The sequence below is a fragment of the Lineus longissimus genome, chromosome 2, assembly GCF_910592395.1.
Source record: "Lineus longissimus chromosome 2, tnLinLong1.2, whole genome shotgun sequence".
Classification (NCBI taxonomy): domain Eukaryota; kingdom Metazoa; phylum Nemertea; class Pilidiophora; order Heteronemertea; family Lineidae; genus Lineus; species Lineus longissimus.
In genome coordinates, this window is record NC_088309.1 from 18,189,895 (window position 1) to 18,207,937 (window position 18,043).

Consider the following 18,043-nt stretch of genomic DNA (forward strand, 5'->3'; position numbering starts at 1 on the left):
AATGGACTTCCCTGACTGAAAATGTAACAAACTATTTCCTGTTCCTTGAACAATAGACCTATCTAAGCACACTGACCAAAGTTGCATCGGAAAGACATATCGTCCTTATCATTGCTGTTCACGGAAAGATTTCATGGATTTAAGTTAGTATTTCCATTTGCCCCAAATTGGTTGAGGACAAAGTCAAAACCAGAATGCCAAAGTCACAACCAGACTACATGAATAAGTTCAAGTTGACAGCTGTCTCCATCAGTCCTTCAAGAGTAAAGAGATGAAATTGGTTGAGGACAAAGTCACAACCGAAAAGCAAATGTCACAACCAAAATGCCAAAGTCACAACCAGAATACAGGAATAAGTTCAAGTTGACAGCCATTTCCATCGGTCCTTCAAGACTAAAGAGATGAACAAGAAACGAGTAAGCACCAAATATTATTTATTGTTAAAGTAACGCAGTATAACACTAAAAGGCTTTCACCAATAACATAACTTAAGGTACAAATGATATTGAAGGAGGTGACAATTGGTTACGAGTTATGTTTAAAGGCCTACGTTGTTCGTTAAAAAAAAAATTGAATTTGTAATTGAATTTGAAAATTGTCAATTGCGTAAATACATACTAAATATAAATTTCAGCAATGCCTTTGTATAGACAGATATACAAATACTATGAATACCAAGTTTCAACAAATTTGTATGCATAACAACTGCACTACAGCCTTGCGTATTAGTGGAGTTCTATTTAACTGGACCACAAGTAATTACGAACGGTGTACCCCTTTAAAGGGTAAATAGATTGGAACTACGTTATTATCTATCAGACGGCGATAAAAGTTACATATTCCTTGTGTTCATGATCTACGCAACTACGAGTACGTGTTCTTGCCTTGATTTCGTTACCGAGAAGATTAACTAACAAGACTCTAGGGCAAGGAATGATCGCAACTCGAGATGGAATACATAGTGTAGTGCCAAGATGACTCGGGACAGACCAATTTTAAAACAACTCATCGATTCCTTCATTTCAATATCCAAATGGGAATAGAATTCAGGGATTTGTTGATTCATGGAGGGAATTTATATGCGCTGTTCTGTATCTTTCCTATTTGCTTGATCTGACCAGATTTGTCTGTCCCCTGTTACTTACTGAATGTGCTTGTTAGAATAATCTCGGGAAGTTTCAGCGCACCAGCGAACTTGATAAACTTAATGTGAGACAATTTGAATAAGACAATGCAAGTACATGAAGTATCGTATCAAAAAACTACACCGTACTACCAATATGACACAATCATCTTCTATTGGTGAATAACTATAACGTTTTAGCAGCTATGTGTATGTGAATATCATATGCATAAATATGAATACTTGTAACAACAGCTCATGTCTTTCAACAAAGCACTCTGTAAATACCTACATGTACAGGATGGTATCAGCTACATTCAATGTCAGGCCCATTTTGTTAGTCACAAAAGCCAAAGGGGTCAATTGCAGCACTGTTCTATATATGCTCTGTATTATATTGAAAACTTTACACACATGAAAATATCAGACAACGTCTACTGATAACCCCTTAATTCGAACATTTTATTTTAACCTAAACATGCTTAATAAATGGAGAAATATCCTTTTGAGATTTTCCTTCCATTTATTCCATTTTTTTCAGATTTTCCTTCCATTTATTTCTGCAAATAGGTGCATTTTCTAATGATAAATCAATTAAACTTTTAACTTAATTAAAGTTGCTTAATTTTCAAAGTTTAAAGACTTTTTGCATCCTAAAGTTCACGGTTGAACTTCCTATCACGAAAAGATCAGGCTAATGAAAGTAAAGGGGTCAACAGTACTCATAGCATACCATACTTGGTATTCAGGAAGAACAAACCTCAGCTTGACATTGAATGTGATACTGGAAACCAGGAAATCTTCAGGTAAGTTTAAGTTCAGTGTTTTTCAGCTTAAGTTCAGCCAAATTTCGCCCAAAAAATGCAGCGAAACAAATCTAACTGAAATTATCGTTACGATGTTTTCAAATCGCTTTATCAAAACTATGTCAAAGATAAAATTACACAAAACCACAAACTATAATAGTCATGAAAATTTCTCGCTTACAGAAAATCTTACGCAGCTTGATCCAAGATCTTATTAAAATTATCAAGCTACTCAAACATAATTATTAATGGCAATTCTGTAAAGCTCTACACATGCTTCCCGAAATTGGTGGCTTGCATTGGAACTAACTTTTTCCCCCTTGTCCGTCATCAAAGGCATTCAAGTGTGTTGGTCAACCATGACTATCTCCTTTGTCCCTCCATCATAAGGCCTAGTTTCCCCTTATGACATCACTATTTCGGACACTCAGCGCCCCATTTCTGGAAAGGTGTATAGTAGACCTACAATATCTTGAGCATTTATCGAGGTTCTTACTGAAGGACTCCCTGCGAAAAACCAAAGCAGAAAATTACAAACAAAATGGTGAAATTTACACTCGATGCTTTTTGATACATGTGGAGACAAGTGGCAGATATAGGGGGCATGTGAGCATCTCTGTGCATCTTTCTCTCTATCGGAGAGCAATGATTTTTCTGGGGTGTGAAATAAGGAGTAGTTTTCAATAAAGGTACTCTGGGGTATCATTCAAGTTTTTAAGAGGCCAAGGTGCCAATAGAATAATAATGATAATCTTTATAGATAGCAACACCTTATTTATTATATGTTGTCCAACGTAGAAGAATGTTATATGTTTTTGTTGTCTTATGGTGGAGCAAGCGAATAAAACTGTTAGATGAAACTAACACGTTAATTACAAAAGCAGAAGGTTATAATTAGCACTAAATTTCATTAAGAATCACAGACTGAAGTGTATAATGGCCGAATTGAAAGGTTGTCCTTGTTAGAGAGGTGTCTGCTAGGGGAGGTTATATTGTATGTACTAAATGACCCCATTATGTACTTCTGGAAAGATGATCAAGACAAGAGTACATTATACAGTCGGATATGATTGCTAGTAAGTCATATTATCCTTCCCTAAACCTATGCTTCTTATACTCAAAATATGTAATATACTTAGTATTATACTATTTAAGACCTTAGCCACTGAATCAAGTTTTAAAAAAATCTTCATCACATGTAATGTACTATGTATTATACTATTTAAGACCTTACCCACTGAATCAAGTTTTAAAAAAATCTTCATCACATATCCCCGAGATTAAAACATTACATTTTAGAAACATGCGATCTTCCAAGTTCCAAATGAAATGATGAAGATAACAATACATGAACTCACCAGCTTTTGTGAGAAAAAAATATAGGTCCATTGATTGGAGAGGACAGGAATATGGCTGAACACTTTGAAACTCAAATACCTTAAAACAGACAGGATACATTTGTAGCAATCTTTGGTCAGAGACGAGGACTTGGATACTTAGATTATGTTTCAGATCTAATTTATAACTCATTTTTACGAGTGCCACTGGAAATAAAAAAAGGGCCTACTTAACTTTTCTACAGGCTACAAACATGACAATTTGACACATCAATTTTTCAGTAATCCATAACATTCCTTGTGGATGCGTTCAATATCCTTTCCAGAAATCTGGGTCGTTCCAATCTGGGTCGTCATAGAAACCTTCTTTACCTGGATGAAAATCAAAATTATGTAAGCCATCGTCTTGCTGCAGAGGCAACTTTTCAGGAATATTCTCCTTCTTCTTCTGTGGTTGGCACGCCAGTTGTCTACAACCAGATTCTCCTCGCCGCTTCGTACAGCCGTAAGTTCCATCTTCCTCCCCAAGGATGCTCTTCCTGTGCTTGTTGGCACGATCTTCAGCGCGGCTAAACAACCATTTCACATCATGGCGGCCATCTTCGCGATCGTCCATGCGGCGGAAGTACCATTTGGGATCGTGGCGATAATCCTCGCGGTCTTCTGCTCGCTTTAGGTACCAGTCTGATTTAACCTTGTCAGATTTCTTATCCCGATCCTTATCACCTTCGGCAGGCTCACCGAAAAACGTTAAATTATCTTGAGCTGCATCCCACTCCGTCTTCTGCTTTTCTTTCTCAGTTTCTTTTTGTCGGCTCTCAGTTTCCTTCCTTGCTTCAGGGGTAATCACAATCTTAACCTTTGCATGCTTGTTCCTCTTCCTCACCTCCTTCAGGTATTTCTTGGTGACTTTAAGTTGCCAACGAACCAGAAAGTCCTCGCAGGAGCGTTGTATTTCTGCATCTAAGGTCTCAGACAGACTAGCCCTCCACCAACTAATCTGACAATTGAGCCAGGCCACATCATTGTCACCCACCAAGCATAACAAACCGCCGCCCATTCTCAGGTACTGATTATTAAACTCGTCAAAATCTTCTAAAATTTCTTCCCGGTCGGAATTTTCAATTCTGTACCAACGCTTCTTGCTCAAACTTTCAACAATATTTTTCAGTTCCTTAAATTTCTTATTAATCATCTTACAATTTGGTTCTGGCTTGAAATCGCTTTCATACTTCCGACCAGTCTTGTCGGGCTGTTCCTCATGATACTCTGTCCCCCCAGTTTTCCTTTTTTCTTCACGTCCCTGGTCCGCCCATTCCCGACCCCTCTTTGTACCCTTATCAAACTTAGCATGGTATTCATCGCCAAACTTCCCAAACCTATCTTTGATAGTCTTACCAAACTCAAACAAAGTAGAGGCAACATCGTCCTGAACTTTGCGGACCTTTGGCTCGTGCGACTTGTAAAGACCGGACGAGATGTTCTTCAGACGTGACCAAGTCTCCTTGATCTGAACACTCAGCTTGGACATGGTTTCTTTTGTCTTATTGATATATTCCTTAACGTGGTCCGAGTTACTGAAATTCTGAACCTTTGAAATTGTTTTATCGACCGTTTCTTTCATTTGAGATATTATATCTTTCGTCTGGTTGACATGCTTTTGAAAGTTGTCCGAATTTGTGTAATTTTGAAAATGCTTCCATTGCATCACCAACATATCCTGAAAATTTTCATACCCATTTTCTGCATATTTAAACGCATCTTTAAACTCATTAGACTGGCTGAAATTGTAAAATGCCCCCCACTTCTTATTGACATAATCAGAGAAATTCATCTTCTTAGTTGCGTGAAAAACAAATGATACCTTTTCCATGAAGGCTCGTGTTAGATTCTTTGAGTTAGACTCATTGAAAACTGAAGTAAACTCAGTGATATTGATACGGCTAAAGACAATCTTGACACAGTCCATGAAATTCTTTTCTTCTTTAGCTGTAGTGGAATTTTTCCTGGCTTTTTCTGATAGGAACAGCGTCTGCCACATGTCCGAGCGATTCTGTTCAAGCGCTAAATTGTCCGAAAGTTCCTTGACCTTTTTCTCAAGCAGTTGGTTTTCTTCTTGGAGCTTGTTGTCGGATTCTTGATCTGCAAATATACAAATAATTCATACTGTAAACTACCAAATTTTGATGCCTCTTTCTTCTTGTGATTTGCAAAAATGTCAGAAAAAAACATTTTTACGATTTTCATTTTGGTGGATTGCAATTACTTTCAGTTTTTCCAATCAAGAACATAAACAACTAACTTACCTAATTTATTGTACAAGGTCCATAGCTTTGGTAAAAGAACATAAACCGTGACTTGGTCACTGGATGAAAGACCAAACTTTCCACAACTTTCTCAAAGATTAATCAGCAACAAAAATGATTTTGTGAGATCTTTTGGAATAGTCCGGATAACACATGAATAACGTCAAACGTCATAATGCACATGGTAAATAAGTCATAGGAAAAAACCCAATATACAACTTACTTTCAGTTGGCCCGTGAGTGTACCTCGACTTGGACACAGCAGACTGAAGTTCCTCATTCTCGACCCTGAGAACGTTGACCTTCTCCTTGAAGAGCGCCACCTGGTCTGGGTTGGCCGGATGCTGCCGATACCTCAGACGTGCAACTTCGGCTTTCAAGTCCATGTTCTCGACCAGCAACGTGTTCAGACGTGTTTTCAAATCTTTCAACAAGAACGAGTTATGCTGTTCCGTGTCCTCCTTACTCCTCGACAGGTCATCAAGTTTATTTTTCGCTTGGTTGAGCTGGACGGCGAATGTTTCGTGTGATTGCATCAGTTGATTCTTGTGCTCCTTGACGTCCTCGAGCTCCGTCCCAAGGTCAATAACGCGACCTTGCAAGTCACTGATCTGCATATTCTTCTCAATCTCCAACATCCGTTTGTTCTCTTTCGCTCGTTCAAGTTCCAATTTGAAATCAGTCAGGTTTTTCTTCAGCTCGGAATTTGCTTTGCGTTCGTCCGTGTTCCTGCCTTCCAATAACGTTTTCTGCGACTTGATTTCTTCCAGGCTGAGAGTCAGGTTGGACAGGTTGTGATGCATATTCTCAACTCTCGATTTCATGTCTCGGTTTTCATCCGAAACCTGCTCCATGTAGACGGTCTTACGTTGAATATCCTTTTTCAAGTGTTTGTTTTGTTTCTCAAGATGGCCGACACGATCATGGAGCTCGCTCAGGATGACGCTCAATTTTCCCTAAAAATAAAAATATGACAAACTTTGATGCAAGAAACAACACGTACCTTTAAATGCAGATGTAGTTTGTGCTTTTCTTGTGACTTGGGCAAATAGAAATACAGTAGAACCTCCCTTAGCGGACACCTCGCAATTAAGGGCACTACATCTGGTCCCAAATTGGTTGTTTCCATTCAATTTGACCTTTCTAATCAGGACACCTCTCTATTAAGGACAGCATTTGTCAGTCCCGAGGGTGTCCTCAATAGAGAGGTTCTACTGCACATGTAAACCAATTTTCCAAAGCCAAAGCCATGCGTTATTCTCACCTGTTGATATTCATAAATCCGAGCCTCCATGTCGTCTCGCTTGGTTGCACATGTCTGCAACGTCTGCCTCAGATTCCTGACCTCGTCCGTCTCACCCTGATGCGTAAACGTGTCGTCATGGTGACGCCTGAACAACAATTCATTAGAGGACCCTGAAATGTAATAACCAGTAATGACTTGTTATCAATTGTAACCAGGCAAGTCTTTACACGAATATAATACCAGACCATGTTCATTAAGATATCATCTCTTGGCGTATTAAGCTTACCGTGCTGAAACCTGGGCAACAACATAGACAGAAGAAAGAAGACTGGTTGCCTTTGACAGCTGCTGCATTTCTGGAGTCGGATGGTTCCAATGTGTCGGGAACACTGAGATTAGGAGAAGAACCAACTGACCAGCAGCAGCATCCCTCTTGTTGAAAGTTTGACATCATTGCTGGTACGGATATGTTGTCCATTGGAAAAACATACAATGTAGACCCCCCCCCAAGTGGCAGCTGAAATGGCACCTGGAACAGGTTGGTGGCAACAGGAGAAGAGGCAGGGCGCGTGTAAGTTAAGCATGATGGTACTACCCCACAAGAGGCTGCTGAACTGGTGCCTGGAACTAGTTGGTGGCAAGCGGAGAATAGGCAGGGCGCGTGTAAGTTAAGCATGATGGTACTACACCACAAGAGGCAGCTGAACTGGCACCTGGAACAGGTTGGTGGCAAGTGGAGAATAGGCAGGGCACGTGTAAGTTAAGCATGATGGTACTACCCCACAAGAGGCAGCTGAACTGGCACCTGGAACAGGTTGGTGGCAAGAGGAGAAGAGGCAGGCGCGTGTAAGTTAAGCATGATGGTACTACCCCACAAGAGGCAGCTGAACTGGCACCTGGAACAGGTTGGTGGCAAGAGGAGAAGAGGCAGGCGCGTGTAAGTTAAGCATGATGGTACTACCCCACAAGAGGCTGCTGAACTGGCACCTGGAATAGGTTGGTGGCTAGAGGAGAAGAGGCAGGATGCGAATTACGCCACCACTTTACTTAATAAACTCCCCACTTACCGAATGCATGTCCGATGCCAATACCGATTCCAAGGGCTAAGACAGCTCCCATGACAAGACTCAAGATCGTGTTGACGTTGTTATTTGGGTTATGCTTGTACTGCCTGATCTTGACGGGGTCGAACAGTGTCATCTCATCCACAAACTGGTCTTGATTCGAAAGGTCTGATTCATCATCGATCAGTGAAATGTCGCTCTCAGGCAGAGATTCGTCATCTGAAAATATGATGGAGTTATTTAAAGTCCGCACAAACTGGGTGATAGGCTCCTCTGCATTCGCAGTGGCGGGACCAAAGCTATGGAATGAGCTGCCAAATAGTATTCGTGGCCAGAGTTCCCTGGGTCATTTAAAACTGCACTAAAAACTCATATTTTTAAGAAATTCTTTTGAATCCTATTTTTAAATCCCACTTGCACGTTTTCTTTAGTAATGACTTTTATTCTATCATGTATTAATGTTTTATTGTTTTATTATAAATTGTAAAGCACTTAGAAGTTTCAACAGCGTTAAGCGCTATAAAAATGTTTTTAATAAAAAATAAATAAAAAGTATCAAGACAGAGCTGGTGGTCCTTGGTTGTCTGATTAAGACAGGTACACAGAAGCTGTGGACCAAAGCCTGATGCGCTATGCCCAGGGCTCGATTTACCGGTCTCCTGTTGATATTTCTCTCCATATCATAATGAAGCCTAACCGATGATGGACAACTGTTCTTGTATTAAAAATCATATTCCGGTTTTAGTCTAAAATGTAGCCTTGAGATAGGTGTGAAGAACTCCTCGTATCTATTTTGATACAACAATTATCTTGCGATGTTGATATTGTTACGTCACATCATCCCCTGCTGAGTGGCATTTGGTACGCACAAATATAGCGTACTGGCTGCCAATAACTTGCATGATGTCAGAATGGCGTCATTTTGTGAACAAAGGTATCCATCTATAGAGCACCTGACAGTGACACTCTGTTATTCAACGACATACTGCAACTAACCTGTACCATTACAAACCTATAATAAGTAATCAAAAGTTTCACCACACCCATCATCACCATACCACCAGACTACAAATATGACTCTACTGTACCAAGTAAGGTAAAGTTGTACAATTATTGCCCCTGTACAATTAGAGCCTTCACAGTGTAAAAACAGTGCACATTGATGCAGACAGAGGCTATAATTGTATTGGGGCTATAATTGCATCATCCAATAACTTAAAAGATCCCAAACACAGAGTTGCAATGACCAAGCTCTATCTTTAAAGTAGAGACAGACCATTCAATGCGCAGACACAACCAAATAGTGTTATATTTAACTATTAACTATTAAATATTTAAATATTTAAAAATATTTCTAAGACAGACATTTTTACCAAATATTATATTGTCATAAATATTTGTGTGGGGCAGACAGCAGGGGTAAATTTCTAACAATCATCATCCCAATCTTCTCAAGTGAGGCTGGGTTAGTCAAAAAACTAACCAACGACATATCAGTAAGTAAAATATGTCATCAAATATCCTACTCTAGATACATGTAATACTTGCTAATTAGCATCAATAGTTTAGCTAAATATAAATATAGTTAACTTTAGACAAAAACCAATAAAAAACTGCATTATGGTACTTTCATTTGTTCAGCCATTTTCTCCGAGAGTGACAAGCCTGACCAACCCCAAGGACGGTCTTGCTTCCTTATCTGATATCAGCCATTCATTCACTCATTCTTACCAGATCTACGGTCATGGTGTATAAAGCTGAACCTGGAACTAACGCTAGACCCAGACGTGGTCATATCTCTTTCAACAGATTTGTCCTTACTAACATTACCAATGTCTTCATCTGTAAGGACAAGGGGGTTAGTGTTAGTGGTCAAAACACTCGGGTGGGGGGAGGGGGTGGGGGGTGGAGAAAGAGGAATTCAAAATGAACTCCTTGGTAGTGTGTTCTGCAGGGAAAAGAGGAAGGGGAAACACTTTGGTTGGCCTATCAGATAATCTCAGTAGGGGAATTTGAAATGAGCTCTGTTAGTCTGTTCTGTAGTGAAAAGGGAAGGGGAAACACTTGGGTTGAAATCATGAAGAATTTAGTCTGAACTTTTTTGTCAGTATAGGTACATCCAAGGGTATTTGTGAGGGCATCTCTAAGCCTATAAGTATCAAACAATCCCAATACATGTATTTCCAGGATATGGGTTAACCACTTCTCTGCAGGACATTCTTTGATTTGATTGATTTCGGCTTTATACTGTACAGCATAGTTCAATGCAATGACGTAACGTCATGCTTTTTCATTATGCACTATAGTACACTGCATCATGATGTCATCAGACCAGTGTTTTGGTGAACCGAATCAGGCATCGGGCAATCGGGTATTTCAGTCCTGAGCGTCATGCTCAGGACTGAAATACCGGCTCATTGCACAGAAATGGTTAACCCTTCTTGTGACAGGACAGAGGGAACTTGGGAGAAATTCCAAACTTCCTTGATGGGAAACTGTTGGTGGAAAACGGGGACATTCAGCAAGACACCGAAATAAAAGATCCGAGCGTGAAAAGACATTTAACGAGATTTTGAAACACTCTGCTTATCAGTGTTAATTCTGAAGCACAGGCTTATTAGAAAATTTGAGAGAAAGAGAGAAAGAAAGTCCAAAACCGAACAGAATCCTGGAAATAAAGTTTGGCTACAACACATTCAGGACTGATGATAGAGAACTATTTTGGTATCTAATGCGAAAATGGACGACAAATCCATTGACGGTATATTTGTTTTGACGAGAGAAAAAAGAGTTCATGAGTATAGACTTCAAAAGGAGCCCACCCCGAGTGTCTTCCCTGTACTTTTTTTATATCACATTGTTATCACTTTCCAATATTACAAAGGAAACAAAAATACTTGGAACTTTCCCCATGATCAATATCAGCCAGTCTTACCACGTGTTCCAGATAGTTTAGGGAAGTGTTTCTTCTAGATAATGATACAAGGGCGCAGCACCCTCCAGGAGCACTTGCCCCTCTTCAAGTTCCCTTTTTCTCAGTACACCCTGTCCTTTTCTTTGCTAATTTTAAAAAGCCCTACCCTTCCAAATTTCTGGAAGAAGCACCGATAGGGAGATACAAAGCTTCAGGGAGACTAGAAATTTCAAATAAGCTATCTTCCCAGAATTAGTCGTGAATGTGTTGAGCCAAATTCTCTAGGACCACAGCCCCTCTAAAATATGGACTACATGTACACATGCTGATCTGCCTACGAATCTTTAGAACTGATGTTCACCACTCACTGGAAAGTTGGCACGGGACCATAGATCAGATTCAAATTTACCTGAACACTCTTCTTCTCGTTTCTCAACTGGATTCTCTTCCTCCACCTCAAGGACTTGTATTCCATCTTCCTCCGTGTCACCTCCCACTGCCCCTTGCTCATCTTCTGCCCCAGATCCTGCATCTTCTTCCACAACGCCATGCTCCACAACCACCACTTTGACGGTTCCCATCTGCGCCAGTGACTGCAGATACTCATGTGGGGCACCAGCCATAAAACTTGCCTGAAAACAGACATTGAATTTCGGTTTAACCATGGTATAAAACACACAAACAAGTGTAATTACAGTGAAACCTCCCTTAGCAGACACCTCTCTATTAAGGACAAACTCTCCATTAAGGACACTAGTTATGGTCCCAAATTGGTAGTTTCCATTGAATTTTACCTCTCTAATCAGGACACCTCTCTAATCAGGACACCTCTCTTTTGAGGAGAGCACTTGTCAGTCCCGAGGGTGTCCTTAATAGAGAGGTTCTACTGAATTGCAATTCTTATGACCTGAAAAAAATTTATCTACAGTCGAGTGATCTTTTTGTCACATATACAGCGATGATAATTGCAGGTCACAGTAACAAGAATTGCTTGTCTGCACGACACCATGGAACAAGGCAGTGACAAAATAAAATTAAACAAATAGACTCTTGAGTGTGTGTTTTTTCACATCAGTCGCTGCCGCAGGGCTATCGAAAGCATGTTATTTTAACTCTTCTTTGCAAGATACAATAACTAAATAATTCTTTTTCTGTCAATATTACACACGACATCCAGCATTTTGATCGGTTTGGCCACATACCCCAGGCTCATCTTGATCCTCACAATGGCCTTGACCTTGTGAAGCACTGGGTTCATCAGAATGTGATAGGGTCAAGTCACTCTCTGGAGCATCAGGTTGCAGAACCTTCAAGAAAAAAACAGGGTTTTTTTACAAGTCGATCAAATAATGATTGATATAGCACAGTTCACTCTTCAAATTATTTTGATATCATTCAAAGACTCACTCTGTTCCTTCCAAAATTTGAAAATGAACTTGAATTTGTATATTTCCAATTGTGTAAGTACATACTGAATACAACTTTCAATAATGCCATTTTGTAGACTGAAGTACATGCACAGGTACTACAGATGCCAAGTTTCAGCAAATTTGCATGCATAATAACTGCACTGTCACAATGTTCATTTATCTACCTGAGCCACAAGAAAATGCTACATACGCAAAAACCATAATATTTTCTCTAACAGATTAAAGTTTTTACAGCACAAGGAAATAATTGAGGCATGTAATGCAGGAACTAGTCTGCCAAATGCACAGTCAAGTATAAAAACTATTTAAAATGGATGACCAGCTGATCAATATAAGATAGCCATGAAAAATAACAGCTGGGGTTAACACCTACAATACATACATGTAGGCCTACAGAGATCCCATTATTACAGGCCTACAGAATGCTCTTATGCAGTATATACAGACAGTAGAACCTCCCTTAGCGGACACCTCTCTATTAAGGACACTAGTTTTGGCCCCAAATTGATTGTTTCCATTCAATTTGACTCTCTAATCAGGACACCTCTCTATTAAGGACAGCATTTGTCAGTCCCGAGGGTGTCCTTATTAGAGAGGTTCTACTGTATAAGAGTAGAACCTCTCTATTAGGGCTACTAACAGGATTCAACAAGTGATGTCCTTAATAGAGAGGTGTCCAGAATAGAAAGGTCAAACCAACTGAGTGGAAACAACCAATTTGGAATCAAAACTAGTGTCCGTAATAGAGAGCGTGTCCTTAATAGAGAGGTGTCTGCTAAGGGAGATTCTATTTTACTTCACAACATAAAATGCTCCACAACTCAAAGGTTTGAACAACTTGCCAGCTGATGACAAACAAATTATAGATTGAAGTTACAAGCTTTTAGTTCACATTCTGTTTCGCACATCCATCTACATCACAGACCCCACTGGTCATGTCATAGCATCATTTACCCTTAAGGGTTCAAGCATGTTACTCAAAGATGTAGGCCTATGTTTTATGATGTATGCTGCCATGTACACCATTTGAAAAAACCCACAAAAACAATATTGTCCGTTGGTATCATAGATGCCTTCTTTACAGTACATCTCTCTCCACTACCTGGATACTTGGGTACTGATATGCATGAGCAACACCTGTATCTTTGTAATGGCTACATGCCAAATACCTGCTGGGACAAAATAATGCATCCTGGTTGCAACAGTGTAGCTGCCAGAACAGACAATCATGCTTTGAGTTGAACATAATGGCCCGGCAGCAGTGCTATGACTCATCCACGTATCCTTCTATTCTAATGCATAAGTCCTTCACGCATTTCATGCATTGATATGAGACTTTTACCTGTGGTGCTCAAGGAGGGAGGACAATTATTGACGGGCACAGCCTACCACAGACCACTGTGACAGCTGTGCATGCAAGCCTTGACAACTGCAGATCGAGTCTGCAACCGACGCTTTTGAGGATTTTGTCCTGCACTATCACACACATTTCAAAAAATCTTTTATCAAGCCCCAACAGATTTTACAGTTACACCAATGAATCTTTTCCAGGCATGTGCCTGGACATGATAGCCTAACAAGACTGTCCTCAATCAAATGAGAAAAAGACGAAGAAGAAGAGGAAGAGGAAGAAGAAGAAGAGGGAGAAGAGGAGGGTGAGGAAGAGGGAGAAGAAGAGGGAGAAGAAGAGGGAGAAGAAGAGGGAGAAGAAGAGGGAGAGGAAGAGGGAGAAGAAGAGGGAGAAGAAGAGGGAGAAGAAGAGGGAGAGGAAGAGGGAGAAGAAGAGGGAGAAGAAGAGGGAGAAGAAGAGGGAGAGGGAATCTGTGTACAGCCACCTTTATAGGCAACTAGAGTTGCTCAAAGTAACACGTAATCAGCTCACCTCATCAGATGAGGGTGGAGATTCCAAACTGTCTGGCGAGTCCACAGCGTCACACTCAAAGTCTCCTTTGGCCAAGATGTCACTGGTAATCTGTTGAGAGAAAACAGTATGGAAATCCTAAAGTATTACCGCAAAGTGGGGTGAAATTGGCCCATCTCCCAAAATCTTGTTGGGTCAAACTATGATGATTTTAGCCAGATGTTTCTTTTAACATCTTTTTGTAATTTGTAAGGTGATTCAGTTGGAATAGAAAAATTACCATGCACGTGCCATGTTACAAGCTGTGGGGTGGAAATTATATGGGACAATTTCTCAGCACTTCAGGCCGATGTTACTCCATCTTATGGTACCGTTACACTGGATGCCTATTACCTGGTCACAGAGACAACAGAAACTATTTGAAATAAAAGGAGTACATCAATGTTTGTATACACTATGGTGAATAGTGTCACAACAAGAAAACTTTAAACAGAAATCGAGGTGGTACATTGGTAACTGATTGATCATGACCCCGACATTTGGGCTGCAAACACATCACACTCTAAGTCTCAGCAGAGAACAATGCAGAAGAGTACGTGAAGGACAATATCAGTGACTCACCAAAATTTCAACCTCACTCTCTGTATCGGTTGACTTAGCATCGCTCAAATCCAGCAGTTCTGGTTCACTGGGATTTGAATTTTCGCTTCCATTATCCAGCGTCTCAGTACCCACTTCACCGCCCTCAACAGGAGGAGCTGGTACCTCCTCCTGTTTGGGAGGATCATCAAGTTCTCCTTGGGCCTCTTCCAATACATCTCCTGTGCTGAGCTGGTCAGGAGACGGTTCCTTCAGATCAGCACACTGATCAAGGCTTGCAGCTGCACAACTTTCAGGTTGACATGACTCGGTCACAGTAATCTCTTCAGAAACTTGTTCTGTTTCATTTGCTTCAGTAGGAGTGGCAGATGAAAGGGACGCTGAAGCAGCAGGCTCTTCTGGGACTTTGGACTCCTCCCCATCGGCATGGATGGCTGAGGCTTGCAAGGTGTCCTGAGAAAGGTCTGTCAGATCATCATCCCCTGCAATAGGCCAGATAGATGTTTGTACTTTACGTACATCATACGTCTGTTAGACTTTATATGGTGATTTTTAAGTATTGGTAAGAAAACTGCAAGTGTGGCTGATCCATTCCAAGTATCCAGACTGTCTCGACAAACACTCATATGGGGAGCTGTCAGAACCTTGACTGCCATCTCTGTTCGGGTCTGGATTTTTGCTCCATTCTTGCGGCATTTTGCGAGAAAATTAATACTGCCAGGTTTGTATCAATTCCCGAAACTACATCAAGACAAGCTTATCAAGTACTTGAGCCTTCACTCTTTTGTATTTTAGAACTGTAGAACTAGGAAATTCATAAAACATACCAATTTCTACCACATCTCTATCTTCACTGGGGCGATGATGATAGGAGACAGCAGTACAATCGAGATGGACAAACTCCGATCCACTACTGCTTCCTTCATTATCAGCAACCTGTAGGTGACAATGTCAGAATAATCACACCCTTATTTTAACCCCTTAAACATGTTAAAGAAAAACATCCATATTTATATACATGTAACATCCATGTTCTATTCTATGTGATATCATTTAGAAAATGCAACATCAATCAACTTACTAAGCAGGAAGAAAAATGGTGATTTTGGTTGAAAAGAAGTAGTGAGTTTATTTTTTGTTTTGATTTTGTCGAATGTTATTGTTGAGCACCGCAGTTTCAAGCAGAGAGTCTTCTTTTCACAATCCAGTATTATTGCATAAAATATTACCACATTAAAAATAAAATTATTCTACTTCTTTTTGTCATCAAAATTATCTTTGAAGTGCTGAGTTGCCATTATATCATGAATAGCCCAACTGTTCCAAATGTATGTACATTACATTTGAATCAATAATTGACTTATATACTTGCGAAAAATTATGCATGTAAAAAAGTCACAAACCTGTGGATTACTCACCTCATTATCCTGAAGGTCACCTTGCTGTACAAGCTCCCAGTCAGAAAGGCTACTCTCACTATCACTATGGTTGCCAGACATGTTGATGATTTCAATAAAGTGTACTGTCCGAGGCTATTGGTTCTGATCTACCTACACTGATCAGGTAGGCATTATAAGAATCCTAGCGTGACCTGAAAAATACAAATATGTGATTGTTACTAATACTATACTAGGACTGTAGCCTACCCTAGAGTAGAAATTAACTAAATTATTTGATCAGCTGATGAAGAAGGCAAGTCTGATGATTCCGATTTAAATTCAGTTTCAAAAGAGACAAACTGTGAGTATGAGGACTGAGTAGACACCATCAAAGATGTCGCCTAACCTTGAATGATGCAGTTTTCCCATGCATGATACTAAGCTAAAACTAGTCTAAGGTATTGGCCTAATCCTTCTTGAGTGTCTTATAATGGGTGTGCATCTCGAAAATTTCTCCAAAAGATCGTTTCCACAGCCATCTTTTGAACCGTTGTTAGCTTTCGCACTGTGCAATCTGTGGCCTAAAAGAAGATGGACTGGACCTTTACTTCCCGACACCAGAAGCCGACTTTGGATATATGATAGTTTGGATGTTTTGATGTTTCTAATACTAAGCAGTATCTCTGACAGTGTCCACAACACCAATAGGCAGCTGCATTCCTACCTGGTTACCACAATCGTCACTTTGTCTTTGATGTGGTTCCATCAATGAATGGCGCCGTCACAGACACAGGGTTGACGCAACAAAAATTGCTTGCTTGCTCGATTTCCCAAGCTTTGTTTATAAAATCTAGTTGTGAACTGAGCTGAGGACACAGTCAGTCAGCACAGCACACCAGCAATAGCATGCAGAGTTTTAGAGTACGGAAGGCTGCCCTCGCACTGACTGAGAATGATATTGAAATCTCAAACCAGGCAGCCAGATCAGAACAGAACAGAACATAGGCCTACATGTACATGTAGTGGTGACTGTGATGTACTTGAAATGTCAGTCAGGGTTTTTTTTTACAAACTTTTGAAACAGTTAGTCAGCATTCTTTCACAAATGACATCCACATTTATGCAACGTTCATATTGTATGAGATATCATTTAAAACATGCAATATCGATCAACCTACAAAATAGGATGAAAATCGGTGATTTTGGTCGAAAAGAAGCTTACCCCATCACCTTTCTTTTTGTTTTGATTTGGTTGAATATTATTGTTGACCTATATATCCGCCGCAGTTTCGTACAGAGTGTTTTCGTCTTACAGTCTAGTATTATTGCATGAAATATTCACACTCAATCAATTTTCCTCTTTGTATCATCAGATAAATTTTTTTCAGGAGCTGAGTTTCCTTTTTATTATGGATAGCCCAAATTTTCTAAACGTTCGTACATTACATTTGAATCATAGACTAACTTATGACGTAATTAAGAAGTCATGTGCTCAAATCACATGACAATAATATTTACAGTTTTGGCATTGGAGATGCCTTGCAACCAATTAGATTAGGCCCAGTCATCTGAAACCAAAAATAGATGTGAATCAAGTTTGTTTACGAAGCTTGCAAGCATGATGAGATGATGTGGCCCAAACTGACAGCTTGGATTCTTCCAAACTTAAAACATCAGTTCGGGAAATGCAAAGGGTGTGGGCAAAATCTGAATTTGAAAACGTTAGCTAAAAGTAGCAGTTTATTACAGGCAGTATTCAACTACATTTTTACCTGGTTTTTCCCATGTTTCAAAATAAAAATAGACGCTCTTGATTACTGCGTTGGTGCACCTTGGATTTAATGTTTACGGGAGCACTGATATCATCTGCCTTGTGAGTGTCTAATAACACATCCTGAGATCAGCCTTTTTTACTGCTACGTCATATACCTAAAAATATCGAGAGGGGAGTATATTGAAAATCACTGGTTATGTCGG

The 18,043-nt window shown here is 39.9% G+C and overlaps 1 protein-coding gene across 2 annotated transcripts; it reads right to left on the minus strand.

Annotated features, from left to right (window-relative positions):
• Nucleotides 1–417: 417 nt before the first annotated feature.
• LOC135482708 (uncharacterized) lies at nt 418–17,373 on the minus strand. Of its 2 annotated transcripts, XM_064763002.1 has the most exons (12): nt 17,289–17,373; nt 16,106–16,278; nt 15,515–15,623; nt 14,709–15,169; nt 14,109–14,198; nt 11,999–12,103; nt 11,206–11,428; nt 9,614–9,724; nt 7,886–8,101; nt 6,837–6,988; nt 5,796–6,528; nt 418–5,408 (listed from the first exon to the last, which is right to left on the minus strand). In XM_064763002.1, the coding sequence occupies exons 2-12, from the start codon at nt 16,184–16,186 to the stop codon at nt 3,577–3,579; spliced, it is 4,113 nt and encodes a 1,370-aa protein (XP_064619072.1). In that variant the 5' UTR covers nt 16,187–16,278; nt 17,289–17,373; the 3' UTR covers nt 418–3,576. The 2 variants fall into 2 exon arrangements, with proteins under 2 accessions (XP_064619072.1, XP_064619073.1); XM_064763003.1 differs by lacking the exon at nt 9,614–9,724.
• Between the last annotated feature and the right edge of the window lie 670 nt (nt 17,374–18,043).